General features: G+C 37.4%; 1 protein-coding gene across 4 annotated transcripts in view; it reads right to left on the bottom strand.

Moving 5' to 3' along the window:
* The window catches only part of VTI1A (vesicle transport through interaction with t-SNAREs 1A), a 272,754-nt gene that overhangs the window by 246,223 nt on the left and 6,978 nt on the right, over window positions 1-19,553 (bottom strand). For all 4 annotated transcript variants that reach the window (XM_075504539.1, XM_075504537.1, XM_075504538.1 and 1 more), the window contains exons 2-3: window positions 18,129-18,187; window positions 13,303-13,413 (exon numbers count right to left, since the gene is read on the bottom strand). In XM_075504539.1, the coding sequence (XP_075360654.1) occupies window positions 13,303-13,413; window positions 18,129-18,187 (170 nt within the window). The remainder of the gene's footprint in view (window positions 1-13,302; window positions 13,414-18,128; window positions 18,188-19,553) is intronic.

Here is a 19,553-nt window from a genome sequence, read left to right on the forward strand (position 1 = left end):
ATGAGCCACCATAAGTGATCTTTACATACTAATGAAACTCATTGAAAAGACAATTTCCAAAAATGAAAGTAGTCCAAATTTACTAATAACCAGATTTCAGGCTACAGAAGCATGCACTCTGGTTTCCTTTGTTGAAATATGGTATGAGAAGGGGAGTGGAAATTTCCAAAGGGCCCAAATCTTCCACAAAGGAAGGAAGGACCTCAAAAGATAGTCTTGATCCAAAAGGATACATTTAACTACATCAGAACAGGTAGCATCTTGGAGTTATTCCACTATTCCTTCTGCAGGGTACCTGATTTCAGGTTTTATTGCAGAATAGATTTAGCCCAGTTCTTAGACCAAACAGTCTCACTTCAACATGGTTCAAAGCTGTCTGAAACACCCGTCTTTGGTTCAGACCCTTATTTCTGTGTTTGGTGCACACCTGAAATGGAGTTTCCACTTCATTTTCCTCAAAAAGCAATCCTATTCAGACTCACATGCAGTAAGTGAAGAAAACTGGGGGATTCACTTCAAAATCAAAGTACTGCCAAACCATACACCACCACTGTACATGAAGCCCCAGGTGGGAGAAAGTCCTCAGCTAAGACATTTTTTAAAACATACAAACGCCTTGCAAACTGGTCCTATATTATGAGAGAAGGGAACTCAGCAGATGACCTGAGCAACAGAGTACTTCTTAGGTACAAATTAAAGTAAAAACTTCTAAAGTTTGTCCCAGAAAGAGAAGCAGAAAAAGAAAAGTGAAAATAGGGAGGGAGAGGAGCAAATTTTCCTTATGTTCATTCTAAAATTCACGCATTTTAAACCAAGATCTCCACAGGGCACAAGTGCTGAGCCACCGATCTGCATTGCTGAATGCTGGACATGTAGCTCATGAATGGAAAAAGGGGACCTTAATAACACGTCTGAAACTGACTCCCAAGTATGGGTCAGAAGAAAGATGCAGCCCAGGTACCTTCAACTGAAATAAAGATCTAACAGGAGGACAACATGACAGAAGGCGAGGAAAAGACAAAAGGAGCACTAAGGGCTTGAAAAGGCTGGGAAAGCGATTCAGGTTAGCAACCCCTAACTTAATCCTGACCTTTCTGGAACTTTTTACCTTGATTTAGTTGACTGAACTAACTTTGTGGGAAGCTTACACAGCTGAACCACACAGTCTGATTTCTCCGAAGACTGGGCAGAAAGAAGAGGAAATCACGTGGTCACTTATCGGTATTAATAACATTGAATTACAAAACAATACAAAAATGCAGTCATTACAAATCAAACAATTTTTTAATAAAAAAAATTCCTAGAACTATAGTTAAGACCCCTTCTTAGCACTAATAGTTTTACTCCCAACCACATTAACCCTAGATCAATAGTTCTCAGTCTTTTTTTAAGGATGCTAGAAATTATAAAAAATGAAAACTTGTAGTTTCAAAGGCAGTTGCTAAAAGAACAATCCATAGTATTGAAACTAACCTATATTTCTTAAACAAAACAAACAAAAATAATCACAAGAAACTCATCAACTCAGTCCTTTGCACAGTTCTATCTATTTAATACTCACTATCACAGTGCCAAAGAGCTGTACTCATGGATGAGAAACGCTTCTGTGCTAGGTACTCTACAAAATAGGGATCCCTGTGTCAAAATACTTGCAGTTATATGTCTCAAAATACCAACTATCATTACGGATTTAATAAGTTCCTTTTCAAATTTTGAAATAAGAGAATTTGGTTTGATATTAACACTATCATTCTCTCTTAAATCAAATATTAAACCCCACTTTTTTCCTGGTTGGTGATACACCCTAGCAAAGGTTACAGTTAGATTTAATAATGGCTCAAAGCCTTCTACTCATGAATCAGTGGAAAGTGCTCTCTTCATAATGCAGAGGCGTTTTCTATCCAAGGTTCAAGCCAAGACCCACCAAACACAATAGGAGCCTTTCCTCTGATTTGCCAAAATTCACCTTTAAGTCTTTAGTGAACAGGTACAAAGTCTGCAATTGCAATTCGGTGTTTTCCAAAAGCCTACCTAACGTTTCCACACTGACCAGGAGGCTAGGTTGGCAAACACTACTCTTATTCATTCTAGTCTTAATTTCTCTGAAAATAAAAAAACAAACTAAGGCCATGTTGGAAAGTTGTGGGGATTCAGAAAGTGAGTAAAAATGCCACCCAAAGGGAAACATGCAGAGCCCCCACACACACTCTCCGATCTCTTTTGCTTAGGTACCAGGCACCAAATATTTAGTTAGCAAAAACCTTTTATCATTAAACCCATCAGAAATGGTTAAATGTCATTATAGCAGGGAAAATGACTCTGTTCCACTACTGATCCCAGAAGCCTCTTGCTATATTCCTTTTCACTATCTGTTCTTTATATTTCTACTCTAATTTTCATTGATCAGCTCTTTTACGAGTGAAACCTCCTATTGAGGTTTGAAATATTTCTTAAATATTTGTCGTGGTTTAGCCCCAGCCGGCAACTAAGCACCACGCAGCCGCTCGCTCACTCCCCCCCAGTGGGATGGGGGAGAGAATCAGAAGAGTAAAAGTGAGAAAACTCGTGGTTTGAGATAAAGACAGTTTAATAGGTAAAGCAAAAGCCGCGCACGCAAGCAAAGCAAAGCAAGGAATTCATTCACTCCTTCCCATGGGCAGGCAGGTGTTCAGCCATCTCCAGGAAAGCAGGGCTCCATCACACGTAATGGTTACTTGGGAAGACAAGTGCCATCACTCCAAATGTCCTGCCCTTCCTTCTTCTTCCCCAGCTTTATATACTGAGCATGCTGTCATGTGGTATGGAATAGCCCTTTGGTCAGTTTGGATCAACTCTCCTGGCTGTGTCCCCTCCCAGCTTCTTGTGCACCTGGCAGAGCACGGGAAGCTGAAGGCCTTGACCAGTGCAGCAACAACTAAAACATCTCTGTATTATCAACACTGTTTTCAGCACAAATCCAAAACATAGCCCCATACCAGCCACTATAAAGAAAATTAACTCTATCTCAGCTGAAACCAGGACAATATTGGAAAAGGCTTATTTTTCTAGCACTGGCACCCTAAAGGCAGTTTATAAAAAGCGGATGAAAAGTAAGGGAGGTGCTGTATTTGATCCACTTATTATAAATGTGTACAAGCATTAAATCGTCAAACGTACAACTTACAGATCCCCCTAGCCTTTGCAGCGATTTCCTCCCCAACTGAGTAAGAACAGCAAGTTTAAATAGACTTTGTGGCCAAGGACCACTTTTTGTTGTGGTTTGTACAGAAGCTTTAAGAGAAGCTGACTGTACTTGGGACTGACTAGTAAACGATTACAGAATACAAATAAAAAGTTACCAAACAAAAGAACAGAGATATTCACACTTTTTCCATAGGCTTCACATAGTAAAGAACATTACAAGAAGGGAAAAAAACCCCAACCACCATTCTAAAGCACTCCCAGCTGCATTTTTTGCTTTATATTCCTTTGACACCAAGTCTTATGCCAGAAACAAGACAACATCTCCACTGCTGTAAAAGTCCATCTCCTTTTACCTGCACTGGAGCCAGTTCCATAAAGTTCCTTCTGTGTTTACCACTGGTATGTTAAAAAGAACCAGCTTCGAGCACAAAATGGGAAGGTTTTATCAGAGAGAAAACAGGTTAGCATCGTGTGTCTTAGTTATTAAATAGCCAACCTGTAAATATTAAAATGCAAATATTTAAGAAATTTAATATTTTTCAGGACAAATTAAAGCCTGCCTACACCAGGAAATAGCACTCTATCCAACACTGAAAACACTGGCATAAATATCTACTTTGTTCTTGGGTTAGAGTGTGGGGGAGGGGCAGCAGCAAAATTTACATTTTCAGTTAAATTCATCCGTAATTTCTAAGAAAAAAAGATGGAATGAGCTGATTGAATTATTTTCTTTAAGAATCCCTGACACTATCAAATTCATATTAACATGTTAGCTCTTCACTGTCAAATTCATATTAACATGTTAGCTGTTCACAAAGACTTTTTAATCCGTTATAGCAGATTTCTTGAGAGAAAAGCCAAAACCAGAATTCAAACGAACTGCGTTTCTATTGCACTAAATTTCAGTATTCCACTTTTGGAAACCTGAGATTATGAAAATAAAACTATGCAAACCATGATACTTTGCAACTTCATTTTCTTGTAAAACACACAAAAGTTAACACGTAACATCACTAAAGCAGCGCTATGGAAAGCATCAGAAAGAAAGACAGAATACATCTATCACTGTTTCTTCATTTTGCTTACTAACAAATCTAGAATATATTTGCTTTTACAGGAATTTTTAACTGGCACAGAAGAATTTTTACTATGCCAATAACATTACCATAAATTTATAGGCTGTCTCCCGATATTCTATTGCAAAGGTTTTCAGCAAAAACCAAGGTAACTAAAAAATTATTTGTACTAGCAGAATATAATGAATGCTACTATTTGTAATGTTTGACAGCTGTTTGACAACCAGACATACAATATATTCAGTTACGCAAAGAGATTTTTTTACACTCTAATATCTGCCTATGATGCAATCAGAATTTCAACAAGCATTTAAATATGTAATGATCATATCAAAATTTCCCCTTGAATTCTGATCGAGAAAATATCAAGATGAAGCACAAACCTCCTGAAGTTGGGTAGAAATAGTTACTTTTAACAGCAGTGCTTATATTTCAAGTTTCATTTCATGAAAGCAACAGAACCCAGCAAGCAGACAAGAAAAGTCATTAACCACTCATTTGCCAAACTAATTTTTGACATGGGACAGTTAATCGGTCACCAATAAAAAGTTCACCATTTACCAGAAGGCAGCTTCACCATAAAGGAAAGCTATTTTTGACCATGGCAATTAGTCTCCTCATGTTTCAAACACTAAATTCTATTTTCACATTAATTTTTAAAACTATGTGGCTTTAACTTAAAATAAACTGTACATCAAAAGAATGGAAAATAAACAGCCAGGAACACAATTTGACGAATTGGATTTATTTAGTTTATTTAGCTAAACAGGGTCCATTGGATCTCTTTAATAGGCTGACAGTTGCACTGGGCTGGTTAATAAAACATTCAACACAGTATCTTCAGCCAATATAGAAATGCAAATCCCACCAGAAATATTTTATTCATGAAACAGTAATTTCAGTTACTACCAAAGCAAAAAAAAGAAAAAAAAGAAACAGGAAAAAAAAGAAGGGGGGGGAAGAAAGAGAAAAAAAAAAAGGACTCGCTTTGCAAACAAACAGTGCCATCTAGTGTCATTCCCTGAACAAACAAATCAAGAAATCTGAACAGGGCTGTAATTAATCCTTCCAGCGTCAAACTGGTACCTTCTCCCTGTTTTTTTTCTTTATCAGGAGCACATGTCTCTCCCCATTTTGCAGTCAAACACAAATTAGCCTCGCTCTACCTGGAAAAACAAATGAGTAATAACACGTTATGGGACTTGAGAGTGCAGTTCTAGTCTGAAAAGCAAGCATGTTAAAATGATGGGATTTTTTGCTCAGCTTGTCTGCTGTTTTTTCTTGAAATCTTCAGGTTTCTAACTCATGATAGAAACCAAATCAAACTTCTACTTATAAGCAATACAAGTGCCGGTAAGCAATACAACGAAGGGAGAGTGAGATATGCTCTACTCTGCTTTTTTAGTCATTGCATCCCACACCTATGTTCCAACTGCAGAACCTTTATTACTGCTGCTATCAAAAGCAGGACAATGACAGCTTGCTTCTTTTTGCATGACAGGTAGCGGAGTATCACTTGACTAAAATAAGAAATCACTGAGCAAGTGGGAAACAGTAACGCCTTCCTCCTTCTGCCCCCCAAAAAACAGCATTCACCTTCTGTATATTAAGTCACTTTACTCACCAGCTGGCTATAAGTAATTTTGAGCAGACATTGCTTCTTCCACTACCTGCTAGGAAGACCAGCAAACAGATTTAATTCTACTACTTTAAGAAGCAGAAGTTTTAACATAGGAACAAATTACATGGTAAATAGAGAAATGATAGTTCTCTATCTGGGAAAGGCTGATGAGGGCTGGCATCCAGACAAGTCTAAAGACTGCCAGGTGAGAAGGCATGTTTAGTGAAAAAGGCAGAGCAGATGCCACGCTGAATTTCTATTACATGCCTTAAAACATATTTTACAGAAGGATTTCATTCTGCCATAGACCGGTTTTTAGCTTCATTTAATACAGAAACATTTTGTGTGTGAAGGGAGAAAGGAAAGAGAGAGGCATGAATGCGTACAGTGCATGTATGAGTCAATATGCCTTTCATTCATAGCCCCCAGCCAGACCCAAGAATTATCAGACTCACCAAATCACTTCCTGAAAGCACCTTTATTTGTAATCACTCAGCCAAGCCTAGTGCTCCACAAACTGGTTTTTCTTAAAATCACGTGCATCATCTCCACAGTCACTGACTTGCTGAAGGACCAACAAATAACATGCCACAAAACTCACCAGTCTTATCCCTATGTGTTAACAGATGAGCAACATCTCTGGAGAGACACACAGAATTTCCTATGAGTATCAAGGTGAAGTTGGTTGAGAGAATAATCTAGTTAAGGAATTAATTTTATTGACATTAAACATTTGCTGCTTGGTTGCCCTTACCCAGCATATTATCTCCTCACACATTGTGTTATGAGATGCATCTTACTGGTCAAACATGGGAGGATTCTTTGTAAGCAATACCTACAGAATTATAAAACCCAGGAGGTAAGGTGTGCTTCAGTGGTTTGGCCTCTCAGGAATCTCAGTTAAGATGATCAAAACTCCTTAGGTTAATTACAAATTAAGCATGTTAACTTCCATCTTTCACACTTTCCTCTAAGGAAAAGCGTGTCATCACTAGTAAATTCCATGGTTAAATAAATTTCATTCCTTCTCCATACTTCCACACAAAACTACAAAAAAATTCTTAAGATATAAATAAATTAGGGTAAGTTTTCTACAGGGAATCTAAGGTATACCACCTCTTAATCTTTCATCAAAAACTCAGTTCAGGCCTTGAATGTTACAAAAAAAAAAAAGAACACTCTTTCCTGTATCACTTTTTCCCCATTTAAAATAGCAGTATTATAAATAAAGTCATTGCAAAATGTCAAATGCCTCCACCTTCTTCCACCACAAACCCGCCAAGGTGGGGACACAAGTAAAAACAAACTGAAGACAATGTGGAATTTTCCTCCGTAGAAAAGAAGTTGGCCTAATGTTCAGCAGCAGCCAAGCAGACAAATATCATATCAGAAGTTATTAGAAAAGGAACAGAGGAAAATAAACAGTGCCTCTGTATAGAGCAGTTTAAGTACAGGGTAGAGAACTGATTCCTTATCTCAAGAAGGCGACAGTATCTATAAAAATGGCACAGTGAAGGAACTTTTGCTCACAAAATGCTTTTTCAAAATTAGATTGTCAAAGTACATGGTCAGATACTTCAAATTCTTTCTTCTGAAAGAATCAGTTCAATCTCATGTGCATTAAAACAAAACCTCCACAGCCCTGTTCAAAAAAGCTGTATTACTTGCATAGCGAAAACTAACTTGATTGCAAAAGTTTCAAATTTGTCAACAAGATCAGATTTTCACTACAGGCGTGCAGGGTGCATGTGCATACATAATGTGTACACACAGTGGGTTCCCTGCTTTTAACAACATCATTGGGATACAACTATGAAGATATACATCTGTCCCACATACAGTTTATGATTTTGTAACTATAAAGCAATAATGCTTTGCTTTATAAACCAAAATAATCCAGCAGCAAGAGCTGAGTCCCTAAACTTTTAGCACAAACTGGAAAGCTAGGGAAGGCTCTGGCCATAAAGATACAGGCCACTAACTTGTCATTTGACAAAGGTCGTTCATTAAGCTTATAGACATATGAATATTTGTCTGGGTAGGTGACTGAACCTGAAATAAGGGTAGCAAAATTTGCAAAAAGCAGCCAGAATATAACAGACACAGCTGTAGCAGTTGTTCAGGTGAGCTTCTGGACTCAGGTGGTACTTCAGAGTCACACAAAAGAGCTAACTTTATCAAATGAAATTCCATTGCTTATCTCCTGAAATGTTTTTAAAGCTTAACAGCAGTTGTCGTTTTAACAATTATCTTAAACAGAACCTGTAGGAGGTATGAAATGTGAATATATACCTTCACTATTGACTGAACTGAAGCTATTGTAAAATGCCAAAAATGTTTAAATGTTTAATCAAGTTTGGTACAATGTATCTGTCTATATACCTATGACTTCTCCTTCTCTTTTTTTTTTTTTACTTTTAAGTTGAAGGTCAGAATAAACAAAATCAGTACCAACTCTGAGTCTTTAAAAAGAATTAGTACTGTCTCTTGGACTGATAACAAATTCTACCTGTAAAATTTGTCTCTGTGCTGCCATGACAGAATAGGAACAGTTCCTATGCCTCCTCCTTTATTTGATGGCTATTTTTCTTGTTGAATACACCCATCCCACTTTCAGCACTGATTGTGTAGTACTCATTTTTATAATAGGAATATTACTGTATAATATGGCCTTACTGAATTTTTCTATTTCCCTATTTGAATGCCTCGTACTTCAGCTGTAATCTTTTCAGGAAAATGCCCGCCTTTTTTTTGTTTTCTTTTTTATGGTGCTCTGACATTGAGCCAGTACATGGAACCCTTGAGGTGAATACAAATGCTAGCAGATAACCACACATTTGCTAAGTTTAAATAGTTACAGTTTCATCACATGAACTGGGATAGATTCAGGTCAAAGTATTTTTATAAAATCTGGAAAGCCTTTTACCACTGCATATCCCCACTGTTTAAAGATCACTGGCTATTTTCAGGTAACAATTAACACAGACATGCTTTTTTTGAAAAAATAAACAATACCTATAGTCCATGTACTTAACAGACTACAAAGGCTTTTTTGTTGCATTCAGAACTCCACGCAGGCCGTCACCATGGACGTTCTACATCTGAAATAGTCAAAACCAAAATATTTACAAGCTTAAACCACATAATGGTGCATTGGTAGGTGCAGGAAAAGAACCTGCTCGTAGGAAGATTGTTTTAAATTTCAGGAACTCTTTAGTAGGTGGTCCCAAGACTGTAATCAACCCAGAAAGCACAAGTACGTGGTCTGCAACTCCACTTCGGGCCACAAGATAGAGCCATTACCACAGTCTTTGCAACCCAGCAAGCCTAGTCCGTGCAGGAGCCCCAGAGCCACGGCAGGTCTGGGACTACAGTTTGAAACCTAACAGGAACGAAACCCTGCTATAAAAATACGGTGCTGGTATATACTATTGAAAATAAAATCATAAAACCAAGATTTACATCTGCAAGTTAAAAAAGACAACATAAGGTTTAACAAACAGTTTTACTCTGTTTTGAGACATTTATCACACTCAAGCAAGTGTGAAGTAAGCAAGTAAGCAAGCCTGAAACTTAACCTTTTGAGGTGTATACAGCTTTTTTGCAAAGGAGTATCACTTTATGCTTACGCTATTCTTGTATTTCTCCCCTGGCATCTGCTCCCCATGGAAGACTACACAGCACTGAGGCAAGCATCAGCAACCATTGCTGCCTTAAGTTGAGGTGCAATACGTGCTTTAATTTTCCCCATCTGTATTCACAGTGCTGTGCTGAGTACTTTTACATGACAAAATCAAGCTATTCTTTTTTTCATTCCCACTGTTCCTCTCCAAGAGAGAGGGCCAAGATGGAGCAAGGTGGCTTTTTCTCCTCAGATATGATTTAATGCAATTAGTGGGTTACCAACTACCAGTGCATGGGGTAGATGTCATTGCCTCCACACACACCTCTGGACTGCAGAGCACCGATAACTAACTGCGCACATGACTCAAGATAACAAGGCTTAGCAATGAGGGGAAATAAATCTCCTATTTGTGACTTGTTATATTTGATTCGAAAGTTAGAGATGAACAAGCCATGTTCGGAGCAACTTTTCAAAGCACTGTTCAACTAAGCTCCAATCTGTATTTTTCAGAATATACTTCTGGTATAGTAAAGTGCATAGGAAAAAAACACTAAATATTCATTAAGATGCCACAGTATGTAGTAAATAATATCAAAGTGATGGTCCAGTGGTTTGTCATTTTTACACCTATTGCCCAAGATCAAATAAACTCAGTAATTAGATATTACATGTCACAAATAAACCCTAATAATGTCCATCCTTGTGGGCAGTCCATATACTTTATGTTTCCTTATCCTAACTTTTAAATATGTTGCTGTGCTGCTGTTTTCCATAACTGCTTGGGTGAGGGCAAATTTTCAAGATGCTATAAGGCATGCAAAGAACCACAAGATCAAAATTCATACTCATTATGATGTATATAAAAGAAAACTACCAGTCCCAGTTCTGCTATTTTCATGTTTGAAATATAGAACTTCATGTTCTATAGAAATATAGAACTTATTGAAAAAGACTATATACTGAGGTATATGTTTTTTGCAATTCATTTCACAGAGATTATTTCTTTAAAATGAAACACACACTTCAAGATGATTGAGAAATGTCCTCTCCTCAGTGCACACGCTGCTTCACACAGGAAGAAAAGCCAAGTCAAATACATTGGGATCCAGCTGAGATTCCAACTCTGTTTATAAAGAACAATGCCTAACTTTGCAGGCTCACATCTGTGTGCCTTTTGGAAGAGCTGAGAACTTTTGAGCAGCAAACCTGTAAGCTGATCCTAACCCGAAACTACCAGTATCATTCCCAGTTAAGAATTTCCGTTCATCTATAAAACTGAATTCATTTTAAAAGTACTTAGATCTGCTTTCCCTAAAGGCCTGCTAAAGCTCTTACATAAACTCTATATGCTTTGCTTACAAACAGGTCACAATTCATTCAGGACAATATTCAGGCAGAACACTCAAAAGCACTTTCATTTCAGCACACACTCTCCACTTCCTACCTTCAGCAGCCCTGCAGCTTATGGAGTCAAAGTAACATTTCCTTTCCTTCCTCCTCTTCCCTCTTTGAACTCACAACTGAATCATTTTGTTACATGGTTTCCCACAAGTTGCTATTGACTGAAGAATAATCCAAAAAGATTCTCAAGCCCTCACATACAAACTCAGAAAAATGTTAGTACTTAGAACTGGAATTATGTAGGGAATTTAGCTGTAACAACACTATTTTCTATATAACTGAGATTTTTCCAAGCATAGCTGTTATTTTCTTTCAGTACTTTGCTACATCCTTCACTCCACCTTCTTTCCTTGATCTTCTGCTATCCTTAGGTTTTGGACTGTTGTTTTTTTCCCATTATTATGATCCATTCCTTCCTCTTTCTCGTGTTGTTTTTGCTCCTTTGCTCTGAGGACAAACTTACGTTCTTTCTATCACATAACTCCTAGGGCTCTGATGCATTTCTTCCACACACGTTCATTTCTCCTCTTCCATAAAGAGTGCCCAGTTCTGAACTCTCCCATTCCCTATTGCCTGGGAATATGGAAGTACCAATTCCCCCCTTCTGCCTATATAGAGAAATAGGCCAGCAACAACTATATGCTGAAAGCGAATGCTCCCACATCTGAGAAGATAAACAGCATTCACTACAGGTCCAGAAATTGCTCTCTCTTGGAAGCCACTGTTTAGCCAGTAGGGCCATATGCACTTCCTACAGCGGAACTGCATGAGATTGTCTCAAAATTGTGATGCAAGTCTTTTTATCTTAATGTCGTGGTTTAACCCCAGTCAGTAACCAAGGACCACACAGCCGCTCACTCACCCTCCCTCCGAGAGAATCAGAAGGGCATAAGTAAGAAAACTCATGGGTTGAGGTAAGAACAGTTTCATGATTGAAATAAAATAAAATAAAATAAAAATAGTAATAATAAATTGTAATGAAAAGGAAGAAAGGGAGAGGAACAAAAAGAAGAGAGAAACAAAACCCAGGGAAAACAAGTGATGCAACCGCTCACCACCCACCAACCGATGCCCAGCCCGTCCCTGAGCAGCGATCGCTGCCCCCAGCCAGCTCCCCCAGTTTATATACTGAGCATGACATTGTATGGTATGGAATAGCCCTTTGGCCAGTTTGGGTCAGCTGTCCTGGCTATGCTCCCTCACAGCTTCTTGTGCACCTCCTCGCTGGCAGAGCATGGGAAGCTGAAAAGTCCTTGACTAGTATAAGCACTGCTTAGCAACAACTAAAACTTCAGTGTGTTATCACATTATTCTCATGCTAAATCCAAAACACAGCACTATACCAGCTACTAGGAGGAAAATTAACTTTACCCCAGCCAGAACCAGGACATCTAACATTCCTCAAACTTTACAAAATTGCAACCATCTTCTAATACATTTTTGTGCAACTTCTCAACTTGGCAGAAGCACAGAGGAGTGACAGTCAGCTGGATTTCCTGGCTGCAGGTATAAACATTGACTCCCCTCCCCTGAAGGAATCAACTGCTGCCAGCAACCCAAGAAATTCACAGTTCTCCAGTGAATGGAAAATACTGCCAACGGTTATTTCTTTCTCCCTACCCTGGAGGAACTGAGCTGCTGCCAATTAACATAGCATTTTCCTACACTTTGCAATCCCTTTGAACTATTTCAGGATTTTGAAGGAAACGGTTTTGTCTCTATGTAAATCTATTCAGTGCAAATCCTAATCACAAAAAAGGACTGATAACTGTAGCAGAAGCCCCTAGACAAGGGAATCTTGTTAGTTTGCATCCATTACTTGAAAAATGTAGTATTTATAACTGATTTATACAAAAGCCAAGAAGAATCTAAGTGCAATGGAAAAGAAATCACAGAGACTAAGAAATGTAGTGCACATGAGATAAACTACATTCAAAAATTCCACGGATTGGAGATTGTATTGCTTTTCATGTTACTGCCCACATTACTACAAGCTGTCTTAAATGAACCACAATTTTCCACCCAGACTATACTTACGTTATAATTTAAGTATTAATTCTGATGTTCTACCAGGCATTCCTTGAGAAATAGGATTAAAAGCTGACTATTTTTCCTACAGCATGAACACTCACAATGTTTAATTGCACAGAAACAATTCAGAACCAGGGAAAAGGGACAGAAGGCTAGCAACTTCAATATTGGTATGAGACTGCTACAAAAAGAAAAGTGTCTCTTCCCCAGTTTGGTTTTCATCTGTCCATAAATACAGCAAGATACACACAGAACTCATCTCTCACCCTAGTCAAAAACACTCTCTCAGTTGCCTAAATAACTACATTATTATATTTAAAAAATTCTCATTGATGCCTTCTTTATGTAATATGTTAAAAACTCACAAAATCAGCTTCAAGTTTTCCCATTTCTTGTTTGTAGCTTCTCATTCGACTGCTGTACATTCCTCGGCTTTGAGGTGGAATCTCTCGAACTTCAAGTTCCATCTGCTCAAGCTAGCAAGTAAAAATAAAGAAGACATGTAAATCAAAAGGGTAATTAAAGCAAGGATGAATTTACCTAAATTGTTCACAAATACTAAGAAATATTCCTTCTTTATCAAGAAAAATGTTGTTTATTTTGCAATATATAAACAACTTATCAAAATCTTTATACAGCCTTAAGTCAACAAACAGGTGACAATATTATTAACACTTAGAAGGAATGATTCTAGTCAAACGTTTCTGGATTTCAATTCCAAATGTGATTAATACATTTTATTACAAGAAAATAGTAAAACTGAGGTTAAATCACTTCCTGCAAATGAGCATAGCTCAGAAGAAAGCCTACCTCCATCTAGCTGTGTGGTTTTGGCAACCCTTGGCTGAAAAAGGTATTTGATTTGGTTTTACACATACACACACACACACACGTATGTGTGTGTATATATATACACGTGTATATACGTGTGTGTGTGTATATATATACATGTTTAAAGTTTTATTTACCACCAGCCTCTATGTTTAACAAAATAATTCTTGTTCTTTTAAATACTGCTTACTCAGTAGAATTACAAAGTCTGAACTGACTGCCTAAATCTCCATCCTGAATCTGTATGTTGGTATATTAAGCTGCTGAATTTCAGGGTTTAATGGCAATACTATTCAAGAACTTGCATACAGTCGAATACATTAAAATATCAGAGATAGAATGTATCTTTCAAAAGCTTTTTCTATTTATTCTTGCCATGTAGAATACTAAGGGGCCTGAAACACAAGAATATGGCACAGAGGTACAGAAAATCAAGAGTTATAAACCAGGGTTGAGCTGCCTGCTAATTACCTGCCCACTGGGTCATGGAGCCTCCATTACATGGTGCTGTCTGTTCGGGAATTCTGTTTTGCATGGCTGAAGAATCCCTTACCTGCCTTTCAAAATCTTTCCAACTTACTCTAAAAAGATAAAAGAATACCTCTCCTTGGTTGCTGTAGGCACATGAAACAGTATTTATTCACCTTTTACTATCTCAGTTGAGTAATATGGCATTGGAACAGAAATGCCTTTCAATTAGGGTCCCAAGCTACTGCTTACGGGTCTTCACAAGGGACAGCTACAGTTTATTCCTATGTAATCGCTTCCTTACACTTTGAAATTTCATCCTCATATCGTAAGAAAAGCAGCTGAATTTAATCAATGGAATTACCAGATACTCAAAAGTCATTCTGCCTGATCTATTCTGATTATACAAAATGATATTCAATAATAAACTGTAAAGCAGACTTTAATTAAATAGTCAGTAATGAATTGAAACATACAAAGCAATTTCTAATTCTACCCAGTTCTTTGGCTCAGGCTTAACTTTCCAAAGGGGTATTATAAATTAAACTGATAGCTGGAGTTAATGGCTTATTTCTTATCAATTTAATCTCAATATATTTGATCTCAAATGTTCTATAAACATAGAAAATATACCTCTCACATATATATATAATTATATGTGCAAGGTTGAGATACTTTAATGAAGTCTCAATTCTTATCTATTATATAAAAATGAAACCATCTCCCAGTGAATACAGAATTTGCAGCGAGGATCAGACCACAGTCCATGAAATCCAAAACTCATTCTAAAGAGTCAGTATCAGACAGTGTAAGGTCCAAGGAACAGTGATGAAGCATGTATATTTAGGCTGACCAACATTTAACATCTTTTTTTGTCATCATGAGATTTAACGGGTACATTTGTGGCTGCGCTGATAAATTTCCATGCGAAGTCATGCGAAAGTTAGTGGTCCAAGCACGTATGAACTTAAATGCAACCTAATTTCATGCATTTTCACTTTCAGGCCTCATATTATTGGACATAAAATCGCATTTTTCATACACAAGCAAGAACAGAGCTAAATTCTACTAAAAGCGAAAAATAACCTGGCACGTAAATCTCAAAACATCTGTAGAAGCTCCAGTTTTCTTCAGAAAACCTAAAAGCTCAAACTTCTGGTTTTGCTTATGTTCAAACTTGCCACCACTGTGGTGAAGCTGAGCATTTTGGCACCTAACTCTTGCCCAAATTCATAAACCAGGCCCCATCCTTCAGGCTCCTCAGGTGTTTAACCTAGTAGGTTTGCTCCCAACAACACCCAGTACGCTCCCAGCACCGAATACAGCATAAAGTAGATCAGCCACTGGTATTTCCATTCCAAAATACAACAAAGTAAGGTAGCGCTGCTGATGTTGTCCGTTGAGACTCCAAAATAAGTCTCCCCACTCACGCAAGAACTTTTCCACATGGAAATTGCTATGGAGAGTTGCTAGCATTTTATGAAACTTGTAAGCTTTGCTATTTTACTCTGATTCTGAAGTCCTGGAACTAAAATAGAGATCTATATTAAAAAAACCAAGTGTCTAAATAAGAATAACCTAGCATTTGCAACACTAAATTTACATGCATTATTCAAAAGCCAAGTGTCTAGATAAGAATAACCTAGCATTTGCAACACAACAATTTTGTGATGTGTCCCTCATAAAACATAAAGGCAAATAATGCACAGACGTTTTTTTCTTCTCAAAAGCAAAGTTTCACTCAAAAATGCTATTTCCAGCTCTTCTAGCACATGCTAGATTTTACACTCAAAGAATTTCCATAAGGTTATCACAACATTCACCTTTCTTAAAAACCTGGTAAAAATAACATTCAGATACTCCACACAGGATGTAGAATGACAGGAATTCTCTCCAGAGATGTCCTACTCCACAGCTCTGGCTTGAAAAGGCAGCCTGGGAGTCTGAAAAGTTTTGATGTCAGTTCTGCACATAGATCGAATCAATTACACCAGTGATTTTACCCAAACAAAGCAGACAGTGTTTTAAAACAATCAATGGTTAGTCAATGTAAATAAATTATCTCTACAATAATATTTATAACACACGAGAGTGTTATTTCCTAGCCAAGAAGGAAATAAAACAAAACCAGCTAAACCCAGCTTTGACTACTCAAGACAATGAAGCAAACTAATGTATGAAAACTATCAGTAGCAAGGAATTAGGTTTATTTTGATTTTCTACTGTAGCCTTTAGTTTAAAAGAGGATCTTCTTAATCAGTTCTGTTATTAGCAGGTTTGTTCGAATTGATTTTTAAATCCAAGCCTTGACATTAATCACAAACATGTTAGGTAATTGCTTAAAGCCAATAATTGAATTAAGCACCTGTCTAGCAGCATTAGCAACAAGATCTAAAACAAAAGTGTGAAAGAAAAGCCAGTACATTAAAGGAAGATCATCATTAGGATAAAAGTGCAGATACAGGATTCACTTTTTAATCTATTTTAATCTGTATTAAAATAAATACAAATTTAAATTATCTTTTTCTGACATAAGGAGAAGAGTAATGAGCCATTAACTCAACTTCTGCTCCTTCCAATCTTACTTTGAGTAGAAAACCAAATTTGCATTATTTTTCATCAGACCACCCATGGTTTCCCTGTACTGCTATGCTTTTTTGCCATGTCAAGTTGTAGTGAAAAGGAGACGAAAAACATTTCTAGATTTTTACTTTCTTTCAGCTGTTTGAATATGAAAGTGCCCAAAAGGCCTTAATATACCTTCAGAACATCCTCATGAGATGGGACCGTAATTTTACCATGTTTCTCACTGAGAATACCAAATCAGAGAGGTTAGGCACCTTGCCATCTTCACAGGGTAAACAGGCAGTGGAGTCATCCCAAGATCCAGCTTTCCTGGATGCTATTCCAATGCTCTGGTCTACGACACTAATTCCATTCTTAAAGCAAAAGCACTAGGTATGTCAACAAACACTCTACAGACCTTTTTCTTCCTATGCCACTTTAAAAAGTGAATTTCAATATTACTGTTTAGTTAGTAACCAAATCTTTGATTCAAGTTGCTCAATTATAAGAACTTTCAGGCTAGGAGAACTAATTTCCTTTCCCTATCCTAACAGTCAGATTACATTTCTGAGACTAGATAGACCAAACTCATTTGCAAGCAATAAACAAAAGCAACTTCAGGCAAGGAACTATCGGCTATGTGGGAAAAAGTCAATCTCAACTGTCACCAACACCTTTCCTCAATTACTCCACACCTACAAAACTTCACTTTTATACTCCATCCAGATGGAGGACATGACAGGCTGTAATGGGAACAAATTTAAAAAAAAAGTCACAGTTGCTTAACACATACTGCTTTCTTCTGTCAGTGTAGACCACTAACTAATGCTTGGTTAACATATATACACTTCTCGGATCAGTAACCCACACTACCATTGCCCCCTTGACCTCAAACAACTAAATGTCTTTATGCCTCACTTGCTAAAAGGGAAAAAAAGATCTATTGCTCTACAAGACAATCAGACAGATTAAATCAAGTAGATGCATGGGTCCTACAAGAAAAAAAACCAAACAGTCCAGGTGTGTAAATATTGAATTCAATTCCTAAAGTAAAAGATCTAATCCACAACTCAAAGCCTGTAGCAGCCTGTAATAGCTTACAGCAATAATGCAAACCTTAAATCACTTAACACAAGATTAACAAAGGATACACTCCTCTTGTGTATTTCATATCCTCAAATAAGAACTATTTCAAAAATATTATTTCATTTTCTAATATATTATGGTTAAGTATTTTTAGTGCATCACGTGTGTTAAATGTTACCACTAATGATCCTATTATTTTCCCCAGGAATTTGCAGTTAACATATGAAAAGCCAAAACGTACCAGTTCCCTTGCTTCTTCGAGCTGTTTCTCAACATTTGCAACCATCTGCTTCTTGTCATCTGAAATAGAATTGTGAAAATACCAATATAATTGTGTTCTTGCCATGAAATAAAAATATACCATTTCAAAAGCTTGTATGTATCAGCTAAAACTGACTCAAGGGATTTATTCTGTGTGACATCATCATGCACTGTGATACCCACATTAGTAATTGGGAAAAAAAAAAAAGAGATTGGAGAATCCTTGAAGTCTTCTGCTTTGTTATGCAGCGTTTGCTAGTTAGGAAAGCAGTTACAGCTGCTCCAGGTGTAGGAGTTATGCCTCAGCAGGCACTTGCTGGGTGTGTACAAATGCATGAGAAGACACATACTTATGCCAAATGGAAAAAAAAATTATGGTTTAAGAACAAAGCCTTATCCTATTTATTTGCAAAATATGAGATGCACAAAACCAAGCATCCACTTATAATGAATCTAGGTACTGAAGAAAAATGAGGTTTCTATTCCCCTGCTGGGTCTAGAACCCTGTTTCTCCTGCTTCAACAGAAATAAAATTAAATGCCATGGGAACTACAAGAAAACAGCTGTCTTCTAGTAGCAGTAAAAATGTAAATTAGTAATAAAAGATGAAAATTTTAAAAAGTTAAAATCAGTTATAAGCTATATGTAGCAATCACCATCTGCCAGCAAGTCTATATCCCAGCTATAGAGAGCATGTCTGACTTGCGACCTGCCTCTAACCACCCATTCTCAGGCAGAGAATCCAATATGAACTGAGATTCAGTGTCACTTCTGCCAAATATTCCAACTGCTTGACCACTTGATTTGTTACAGCATGCAAGCAGACTTTCTGAGGAATATTCACTCAATGGATAATAAAAAGTCCCTTCATTGCTTAATTACCGTGGGCATTCAGGGGCTGCAATACTGCCGTTTGCACCACCTTGTGCCCCTCTCATGGCCACATCTTCCATCCTTCTGACTGTAAATCCACACATTGTCTCAATAAAGTTAACAAAACTCTGAACATACAACCCTTTACACCACTGTTTGTTTGAAACCAAGAGCATCATGAGATGTCTGTGCTGGTGGTTTGTCTGATGAGGCAGATAAAAAGTGAATTGCACAAAAGTATCTCCAGTCACTGCTCCCCAGAGATCATGATGGATAAGTCTACATTGGCACAAGAGACTTTATTGTGTATCTTAGACTTCACGGGGTTTTTTTTCAGCCTGAATTCCTTTGCTTCTCTTCCACATGATCTCTTTGTATCCTCAAATTGACACATTAAAGACCAAAAGGGACTATCTGATGACCACCTCTGATCCTCTGCATGCCACAAGCCACTGAATTTCAAGAGGGACCCCCTTTATTAAATGTATATAATTTAGCTTCTCACAGGCTGAAATGCTTTATTTTTGAGCAA

The sequence above is a fragment of the Mycteria americana genome, chromosome 6 (genome assembly GCF_035582795.1).
Source record: "Mycteria americana isolate JAX WOST 10 ecotype Jacksonville Zoo and Gardens chromosome 6, USCA_MyAme_1.0, whole genome shotgun sequence".
Taxonomy (NCBI): domain Eukaryota; kingdom Metazoa; phylum Chordata; class Aves; order Ciconiiformes; family Ciconiidae; genus Mycteria; species Mycteria americana.